The 10,962-nt window shown below is 38.8% G+C and overlaps 1 protein-coding gene across 1 annotated transcript in view; it reads right to left on the reverse strand.

The window, feature by feature from the left end:
• pou2f1b (POU class 2 homeobox 1b) overlaps positions 1-7,901 on the reverse strand; it is a gene marked incomplete at both ends in the record, with an annotated part of 19,965 nt that extends 12,064 nt beyond the window's left edge. Inside the window, 4 exons of the mRNA XM_079253707.1 lie at positions 154-249; positions 966-1,051; positions 1,522-1,587; positions 7,856-7,901. Coding sequence (XP_079109833.1) covers positions 154-249; positions 966-1,051; positions 1,522-1,587; positions 7,856-7,901 — 294 coding nt within the window. The remainder of the gene's footprint in view (positions 1-153; positions 250-965; positions 1,052-1,521; positions 1,588-7,855) is intronic.
• Positions 7,902-10,962: the final 3,061 nt, after the last annotated feature.

Below are 10,962 nucleotides of genomic sequence, written 5' to 3' on the forward strand. Positions count from 1 at the left end.
CCTTAGTATCAGGCCGAGCCATCATTTCACCAACTATGTTTTGAGACAGCTTGATCATATTGATGAGTCAATTTAGGATGCATGTGAACGACGCGTCAATTTAGGATGCATGGGAACGACCGGGTTTTAACTGAGAGCAATGATGCCACTTACTCCAGCAATCTGTCCCCCAGCCAACATTAGCTGGGTCTGAGGCAATACACTCTGCTGTACGGAGGACGGAAGAGCACCCGAGTCTTCCGACTTTGACTAATGAAGGTAGAGCAGAAAGGGAGACTTAAAAGAAACCTTCCATGCAACTGGATCCTAATTCCATGTATCCATGTTATCATAAAAATAAGAACAAGACACTGATTATTTAAATTTAAAAAAGGCAAATGAATATTCAATTAAAAAATTAATAACTCAAATAAAATAGCAAATTTTTAATTAGCAAATCAAATTTTTGTGCTACCTTGGTGGCTTTTTCAGAGCCCACCTTCAGTCTTTAAGCAGTGAGAAGAATTTGAATTAAAAAGGCAGAGATAAAGTGGATATTCAAATATGCTGCAGCCTTCAGAGACAAGGAAAGTGAAGTGAAGGGAGGGGAGAGTTGAGATGCTAATTAAAATAACTGTTATGCAGTGCATGTAAATTCTGCATAGATTTGCATATTCTCAGCCATCTGTTTCCGAGCAACCGCAGAGCAGCTAATTAGCATACAGGGTTGATTAATCTGCCTTGTTGCCAGGCGACACTGTGAGAGCCTGGCTCATTTAAATGAACTCTCTCTGCTTGTGAATGTTTGCGTGCCGATGAGCTCTCTTCAAACTTCATAGCTTGTTTCAATGTAAAGCTAAAATTATGCAAAAACATGAGCAGTTGCATGTCTGCTCTGTCCACAAAAACAGAAAAACAAGAAGTTGCTTGGGGTAAAGTATGTGATGTGTATGCATGCATGCATGCATGCATGGATAATGTGGTACCTGTTGGAGGAGGGCTTGTGCATGTGCGTTAGCGATTGTGGTTGGCACTGTCTGCCTCGTAAAGTCCAATCCATTCATTTGGATTCCTGAGGACAGAAATAGAGCTAATGAACAGAACTGACAAACAAAAAAAACAATGTTCTTTGATAGTTTAACAAATAAAACAATAAATAGTTATTAACGGCTGACAAAAGAGGAACACGAGACTGAATGCACAGTAGAGGTGTAAACATTAGAAGCAAAACAGTTTCTTAAGCAGCATCAACCATGAATAAATATGTTCACACTGAGTTTGATTGTTAACGTCACAAAATTCAGCAAAAGCAAAAGACAAGGCAACTGTTCCACGAGGATCCATTTCAAAGACTGCAAAAAGCTTTTTGGTTAAAATAAGTTTAAAAGATTGATAGCAGTGAAGTTTCTGGTTTGTGTTCCAACAATGTCAAATAAAGACTGCTGGCTTTGATTTGAAACCTGTTGAATGACGCGTTCAACACATCCAGATTTCAGCCTGGCAATAACGGGGAAAAAAACAAAGGACCTGAATATCACTCACCGGTGTTCCCGTCACCGCTTTCCATTGCACATTTAGTAGTTTCTGACTGATTATTCACTTTAGCATCTGAAAGAGCCAAACAGACACATTGTGAGATACACATATGCTCGCTGTTGCTAAAACCTGACAGGACTGTAATGTTTTGAGGTGTGCTCTCACTTTGACGTTACCATTTAGCAAAAGAATTGACACATTGAATTACTCAGAGAAACAGAAATATTACAGCAAACATGTAATGTAAAACTGATTAAAAAATCTAATTAAATGACATTTAATGTAAATACCCTACACGGTCCTTTCCTCTTGCAAAAAAAAAAAAAAAAAACCCATCACGAAAACCCAGCAAAGCTCTATCGCAGCCTCATCAAAAACTCACCCATTCTTGCTCCACCTGTATTTTCCAGCATGGCTGCTGATCTTATCAAGTCCGACTGCCTTAGCCGGGCAAACCCACTGACAGGGTGTCTAACACTCACTTCCTCCTCCCTATCTTCACTCTCCACTGGTCAGCGCAGGCACAGTTCAATACACACACAGACACGGGGTTAGTGTCCACCACACGGTCTGTTGAACAACACTGGGATATACACACTGGGAAAGCCAACAGGGTTTAGGCAAACAGCTCTCTTTGCCCCCTCTTTTCTTTCCTTATAGCTCTGCCCCTTTCTCTTGTACTGTGCCGACTTCTCTCTCTCTCTCTCTCTCTCTCTCTAAGATTCTCTGTACTTCTGAAAAAAAAAAAAAAATCACCCTCTCCCCCTCTTGCTGGAATGAAACAAACGACAAGTGCAGCTGGCAGCCTCACTGCCCTCCACACCCACCCCTCCAACTCTATAATGAAGTATAATCAGTATTCAGCTGATTAAAGCCGTATGCAAATCTGCCCCTGCCTCGTTAGCAATGCAAGGCTTTGAAGTCCTGCGAGCAACGCATTTCACACCGGGCTCTGAAAGCTTTCTGCATAATTTAAACCCCTATAAATATTTATCAGCTCATTAGCATATTAATTGGATGGCTTTTGGAGGACGATAAAAAAACAGGGGAATAAGGACGACAGAGACGGGGAAAAAAGTGCTCAAACTAGCACTTGGTGCAGCAGAGGGAGGGGAGGCAGCACCACAAGACCAATTACTGTGTGAGCGCGGACCTAAAAAGTAATTAGCTAAGAGCAGGTAAAGGGCTGCAGATATCCCAGAATGCAGTGGGAGTCTGTCAGCAGGGGTCTAGGCATGTTAGCTAGGTGAACTGCATTAATAAAGTGGCTCTGACTACTCGATCAGAACATGTCCAGGAGTCATGGAGACTGGGGCAAACGGCTAAAAAGGAAGGGGTTTGGGTCTGAGTGGGAACAAGGAGGGGGGGGGGGGGGGGGGGGCTCGCTCAATCGGAAATAAATAACTCTACATTAATCCACCACAAGCCTGTCATTACTGCAAGACCCCCTGTGGCTAAAGCATTCCACAGCAAGTGACTGCAGAAAGTGGGTGGCTGGCTGTTGCCATCTATGTTTATGAAGTGTATTAACATATTTAGATTAGCTTTACATTCCATTAGTGTTTCATTTTGGGGCCTTTTAAATTCATTTTCTGCGTGTACTGGGAGTTAATACAGCAGGAAAACAGCCTAGTTATGGGGCTGCACAGGTGTCCAGTGAATCAGAATGACTTGAGTGGAATGCACGGCTGTATTTTGGTCTACAGGGGAAGGGGCTTACCAACTAAATCCACAACAACTGCTCCTGGCTAGAGCTCAAATGAACCTCTGCACTTATCCCACTGCTCAACAAAAAGCATTTACATACTGACTGACCAAATCAAACAATGCTAAGAGGGTGTTAATACGTAAATACTAAATAGTAGACTTGCCGGCAGTGTATAAGGAGAGACTGGTGTGTTGCTTTTTTTGTTTTGTTTTTTTAACCCTTCCCATTCCTTAAACCTCGATTATTACTACTTCGCTACTTCTGTGCTTCTTTATAGAACCTGGAAACTTGCAGCCACCATAGATGGCTGTAGTTAACATTTACCATTTCCATACTACATGTAAAATAATCTACAAGATGTTATCTTGACAAGGAGTGCCTGAAAAGTCAAGAAACTTATCAACTTCCTGACTTCAAGCAAATGAGAAAACAACAAAAAAAAAGGAAAGAATGCAAAGGCAGATATCAGCAGCACCCTTCAACACATGTAGTTACTTGGTTGAATGGTTTGCAAAGCCTTGCCGTGGAACAATGCATTATACAAATATCCTGCAAAGAGAATTTCAAACCGCTATCTCATTAGCGCTGTAATATGGGAAGGCTGGCTGAATACAGCAGAAACGTTAATGTGTGCTTAGAGATTCAACATGAGACAGAGCAAAACCTAATTAGCACATCCTTATTCCACCCTGCTACCTATATTCGTGTTAAACACAGAATGCACAAAGACCACTTTTTCTGGGTCAGTTTTAGCACAGAGTACATCTATAAAATACTTATGATGTTTGGTCAAGGCAGATTATCTTTCAGTTTGAAGCAATTAACCTGGTAGGTGAAAAATCCCCAGATAAATCCAGCATTTATATCAATATTCAAACTATTTAAAACGGATTTAAATAGCAGCCAGTGCATCAAACCAAAACAGTCTAACAAAAGAGAGCAGAATCTGCAACACTGGGCTGAGCACACAAATGAGCAAAGATACTGGATGCAGTGTAATTTGATGAACAGTAATGGGGCTAACACCTCTGTAAGCTACTGTGGTATCTCTCTTGGGTGGTCATTAAGGGGCTGTATATAGACGAGGTAGAAAATTCAATCTAACCAAATTAAAGTGTGGTTTCTCAGGGATGACAAGGAGGAATATTCAACTACCACCACAAAGCATATGCAAGGGTTAGCCACATGATTCAGTGCTACAGTTTGGTGCAGACAGCACTGATTCACATCTACTCTCATCAGCTGGGAGATAATATTTGCATAAACTTCTAGTTATTTATAGGGCATACAAAATACTGCACCTTTTCAGCTCCTAAAAAGAATGTTGACTGTTTACTCCACAACTCTCCACATTTAATCTATTAAAAAGGGCACATTATTGTGACTGAAACAAAATTCTAAATAGTCTGAATATTTTCCAGCTAAAGCCTCCGTCTTCACAATGAGTGCTGTGTTTTAAAACTGCTATACCCTGTTAGTAGCTAAAAACGGTTTAATGAAATACTTGCAAATGTTTATTAGTGATCTTAATTATGGCAGACACATGACAGCTATCAGGGACAACATGGTAATTGTTGCCTGGTGAATGCAACAACTTGTAGGTCATCTGTGGCCTTCTTATAAAAGATCATCTCCTGCACCTACGTTGCAAACAGGTTTGATCTCTGTTTGTATTTCTCAAACCATGTTTTCTTTTCTTTCTCTAGAAGTAATAATAAGACTAATATCCATTTGATGTCGATCATCTTATATATATTTTTTTTTTAAAACAAGTAATGGTCACTCTTGGTCAAATGTTTGATGTGTATTGCAGTATCCATTATCTGACAGTCTTGCATAGAATAGTTTAGTCAAAAATGAATCACTTGAGCACAAATCCCCAGAAACAAGCAGTTAAAGTCCTGAAAACACCACTAAACTCTTACATTTTTCTTCCTCCAGAATGAAAAGACTTGTCTGACTGGAGCCTTCATGGAGGCCCTCTCAGTATTTTGAGATGGCATGTCCTGAATTTATTACAGTGGGTGATGCATTATTCATAGCAACTGTGTTTACATCGATGAATATTCATGATGGAACTACAAGGCTGGAATGAGGGTGGAACTGTAAAACTGATTAAATGAGAAAAGTAGCTTTAGTGTGACAGAAATATTTCTCATCTGTTCTTTAAGGAGCCTAGCTTAATAAACTGGCTTTTTTTTTTTACATAAATGAGCATACTTCCAAGCAGGTGACGTATGTTAAAACACTGATAAAACTAACATTTAAAGTGTATATGTATGAAATAAATTTCCACACGTTCTTTTTCTCAGATATCATTAAAACAATACATGTAAGTTGGTATCATAATTATCTAATGTCACATAAAATATTATTTGTAATATGATGGCATTGTTTAATAGGAAGAGTTACTTGAGATTGAACAATTAAGACTATAAACAAAGTATGAAACATGCACCACATGGTTTCTAGATTCAATCAAAAATAGTTTGACATGAAACAGATCTTCCAAATTAAAAAATAATTACAACGTTGTTTAATAGTAATAATAATAATAGTAATATTATTTTGCTGTAATGTACAAAAAAGGCCAAATTTAAATCAAAATTCTGTCTTGGGTTTTAATAATAGTATTCCTTGCAATTTACCTCTCAAACTCTACAAGAGAAAGAGAATCCATTTTAGCCAATAAGTTATTTCTTAAGAAAATACACCTGGTTAGTTACATGACCTTTAATAACAGGTGTCCGTGGATGTTCACATCCAATTGAGAAAGTAAAAATTATTCAAATTATCAAAGATAATAGTCCCACTTGAGTGCTTCCCGAAAAACTTTGCACTGTTATTGCAGTACAATTATTTTTATTTGAGACACTTACACTCATTCGAAACAATTATTCAGATGATTTCAATTCAGCCTTGAAAACCAGATGACCCTTTTTCATCACTATTTATGTTAGTTTTCTTTCTTCTACAGTCTAGAAACACCATCTTCTTTCAGAATAGGACCTAATGATGTAACCAGCACAGGCAGCACATATTTGACATATAGTTTTAAGCATGCATAAATAAATTAATTAATCAATCAATAAATAAATGAATAAAGATGCCAGCCAAAGTTACAAATACTATCTTAAATCAACAATGGCATACAATAAAACCACTATTAGAAAGATAATTATCGTGTAATACTTTGTTGTGGTAAACAAAGTTTCTACTATAGACGTGCATTTCTTTTTCTTTATAACCAACTGAATGCAAAATGTGGAAGATAATGGAGTAAAACGGTGCCATCAAGCTGAGTCTTGCCCGGCTATGAAACCGGCGGAGAGAATAATAACAATGCCCTGCCTGTTATTACTGTGGCCTTCCGGAAGTGGGCCTCACCACCCCTCCCTGTGCCTGGGGGGGTACACAGGTACAATCTTTGAATTCAGCACAGTCGCACAAAGTCTAAACAACATCCACAAAGTATGGCAAAAAGGCAGAAACCAAGATTCCCAAAATAAACCCACTTAAAGCTAGATGACTAATAAAAAGAGACAATGCATTCAGATAAATTATACACCGTCGTCAACTGATTATTAGTTCACCAGACAACAGTATCACACCGATGCCAGGATACTCCCACCTTAACAGGACAAAAAAAAAGTACTCTGTCCAACTTTCCAAGTGTACGTGTACCTAAAGAAAACAAGCTCTTCCCAGCAACTTTCACATCGTTTTCAGCAGCCAAACACAAACAATCCCAGTCAATCTAATAACCGTAAACATAAAGTTAGCTATAAAACTGGACCAAGTTGTAGCCAGTTAGCTGTTCGGGGAAACGACCGTTTTCCGTTTGAATTTATTTTTTAAAGCGTCTGTTGTGTTTACGGCCGTTTTTAAGCAGCGCAGGACGAGCTTCTCGGCGCTGGATGGGATATGCTGAACTCCGCACTCTGGCCGAGGGAGGCCTGCATGAATAACACAACAGGCTGCTGTGGCTCCGCTGCGCCGAGCACAAAAGGCTGAGAGAAAATCCTCCGCTCCAAAAATCCCGTGGATCTGGGGCACACCGAGCTGACACCGTGGGTTTAACGAAAGCGGGGGGGGCTGTTGTGGTGTTTGGATGAATAACCTCACAAACAGTGCTAGAAAACACCAGAGCTTAACCACTGCCCAGCTGGTGAAAAATGAATATGCAAACCTCTCCCAAAAGCCTCGGTGTGCATCAACACAAAGCCAGGCGTTAGCAAGAGAGCTAACGCTAGCTAGCTAGCATCCTCTTTTCAATCAAACTGCGTTCATGATATAAATATGCGTTTCATATCAAACAGAGGAACGATGGCGATTACTAATAAAATATGCTAAATTGTATTTGTCGACAGAGGTATGAATATGTAGCGACGTACAGCCGTCTGATCACACAAAGGGGGGAGGCATGTTTCCATGTAATTTGCCGTCGCACTGCAACAGCTCGTTTCCTCCTCTGTCAAATTACAGTTGGCTAGCTTTCTGCAAACTAAAGCGACGCTTAATATCATCCTCATCAGCCAGTCACTCTGCCTTTCATAAGTATTCTGTTATCATAAATTGTGAGTAACACAGTTTGAATATGAGTATGAATATGTAAAATGCTGTAATCATTACCTGGTCCCGAACTCTCATCTTGACTCGCTGCTCCTCCGTCCGCCATTTTGAATATTTAACCCGAAATCCCAGCCCTGAGCTTGCCACACACACAGACACAAACACACACACACACACACACACACACACACACACACAAAACTGAGCACACAAGAATGGAAGGTGTTCGTGGTTTTTATTTACATACTTAAAAAAAAAAAATCTGTCACTATAAATTTTAATTGAGAAAAGCACGTGGCAGGAAACATTAAGCCGAATTATTATTAACAGTTTAGCTTTAAAAAAAAAAAAAAAAAGGTTTAAACATACACTGACACTAAAAGTCACTTTTATTACCACACATTTATGTGAGAAATAATGCCAAAGGTTTCATGTATTCAGTTTTTACTGTCAAATGCAGAGATTTTTATTTTACAAAAAATGATGTCAGTCTGAAAGTATTCCAGGGATAATTCTCATGTCATTGTAAAAAAAAAAAAGGGGAGGGGGGGAGGGGGGGGAGCACTTTCCTCCATTTTTATTACTTTAAAATAAATAATAATTTGCTTGTAATAGCTCTTGAAAGTAACCACAAACAACCCAATAAATAAACATAAGCTAAGTTACAACAACTTCCAGCAGCTATATATCCTCTTAACTAGCAAAAACTTTATATAATCACTGTCTTTATGATTTTTCCAGTATCTTACACTGATGTTGAGCAATTTTGGCTCGATTTTCTTGCTCACTTATGACAGTGTTGCTTCAGTTCATTGAGAGTTGTGGGTATTTTTTATGCAGGGCTCTTACAAAGTTCCACCACAGCCTTTCAGACTGGACTTTGACCAGGCCATTGCAACACCTTGATTCTTTTCATTTTCAGCTTTTCTGTTTTAGATTTCCTGGTATACTTGAGCTCAATGTCCTGTTGCATGACAGAGTTTCTGCCAAATGAGCAGAAGGATCTACATTTAAATCCAGAGTATGTTGGTAAACAGAGGAATTCATGTCGGACTCAATGACTACTCGGGGAGCAGGCCTTTTGGCTGCAAGCAATTCCAAGTTGTCACCCATTCGATACTGTGCTTGAGGTGTTTGTGCTGATATGCTGTTTTTATCTTAAAACACCTCCATATTGGTCTCATATTTCCAAAGGACTTTGCTTCAAAAGCCCTTTGTTTCAAAAGTCTGGCTTTTGTCAGATGCATTTATAAAACTAAGCTGTTACCTTTATCGCCACCGTTCCCACCACATGTGCACACCACCACATCATGCACTGCGCAAAGGGGCCCAAGAGTTGGGCCACAAAACTCATCAGGTCGAGGCAAAATAAGTGTTCGATATTCATGGTTACATGTTAATATAAAAATATAGACAACATAAAACTAACAATAACCAATTTATGGCCTGAGAAGAAGTTCTATATAAGGTCCTCCGCCGTTCGCCCTCTTGAAAAAAAAAGAAAAAAATTCCTGACTGTTTTGTTGTGATGGATGCCTCCTCCACTTTGACAGACAACATGGATTTCATAAATCATAAATCAGGGGCAGAAAAATGAAAAGAAGAACAAACAGCGAGTTGAAGCTGTTTGCAGGTAAATCCATGCCTGGTGTTGACGTTAGCTACCGTTAGCATACTAACTGCTAGCCATGTTCACACTTGGATTTAAAAAAAAAAAGTTTAATGTGACTTATCGATAATTTTTTTGCTGAAAAGTGAGGACAACAACAACAGACGTATTGATTAAAAACTGAGTCTGGTTTCCTGCTTTTAATAGGCTGGGGAGACAAAGCAGTTGTGCTTAGGGCCCCCAGATGACTAGCAGCTGCCCTGGTTACCATGTTCTTTTTTCAGACTAAGGATTAATAAAGTATTCTGATTCCTGGAAAGATCTTCATCTCCTTTAAATGATTTCCATTTGATAATAAGTCTTCTCACTTTACAATGTCCATATGGCCCTTATAGCGCTTGTTGCTGATGTGTGAATAAACTGCCTTGGATGAGCAGCACCTGGTGACTCCCATGAAAGTCCGATGGAAGCAGAGAGGCTGTACATGTTTTTTTCACACATGAAATCCATCCTTACACTGAAACAAGCTGTTCCTAATTTTTCACATGATTGCATGTGAAGTTACTTAACATCTCACTTTGTGCATGTGGAGCTGCAAAACTTCAGGGGGACAGAAATATTAATCCAGTAAAGAAATATTACCCAAATATATGCAAAGTGTGAAGCAGCCCCAGAATAAAGTAGCAGACATTTCTTCTGTGTTTGCTGTGATATTTTACAACATAACGTGATCTAAGCTTTCCATTTTTAGTCAAAATTGTCATCTACAATCTATTTATATGTTGCATCTGGGAGGAACAAGATACATATTGATAACCACAAAAATCTCAGATATGTGTGACTGTTTTGTTTTGTTTTTATTTTTGTCTTGTCCATCATTTAATCAAGCAGAACGATTATCTGGATGCTGCATTCTGCTGAGCAAATTTGCTCCCCTTTGCATAGGGGAGCATTATATATCATATATGCATTATATATGCATAGGGGAGCATTATATATAATGCTTTTATTGATATTCTGGATTCTTATTTTATTTATTTATTTTTTTTTTTTTGCATAGATGTTTACATTACAAAGTTTGTATTGCTGGCCCGGACCGGAGATGATAGAAGAGGGACAGAAAGAGAACCAAAAAGAAGAGAAAACACCTCATAGAGAGAGAGAGAGAGTGACACTTGGACTGTTTTTTGATCACAGAGGGGAAATTACACGTCTTCTCCAACATGAAAACCTTTAAGTTTAAGAACCATTATAAGGTAATGCAGCAGGTTTTCAAAACATGCAAAACTGACAAACATAAATGCAGTCTTGGTATCTGTTCCAGTTGATTGAATATCCTGAAGGCAGTTTCCAGGAAAGTCCCACATTCTTGCATGTCACCTGGTTTTGGTAATTTAATTAATTGCAGTTTTTACCGGGGATTGGCATGACTATTCTTTAGCCTTGCTTTTGTGGTGGGACCCTGCAACATACTTCAGTTTAGATATCATTATCATATTGAATTTAATATCACTTTGATTGTCTCAATGATTGATTGGATTATTAATTCCCTTAGTGT

This window comes from Telmatherina bonti, assembly GCF_933228915.1.
Source record: "Telmatherina bonti genome assembly, chromosome: 15".
NCBI lineage: Eukaryota > Metazoa > Chordata > Actinopteri > Atheriniformes > Telmatherinidae > Telmatherina > Telmatherina bonti.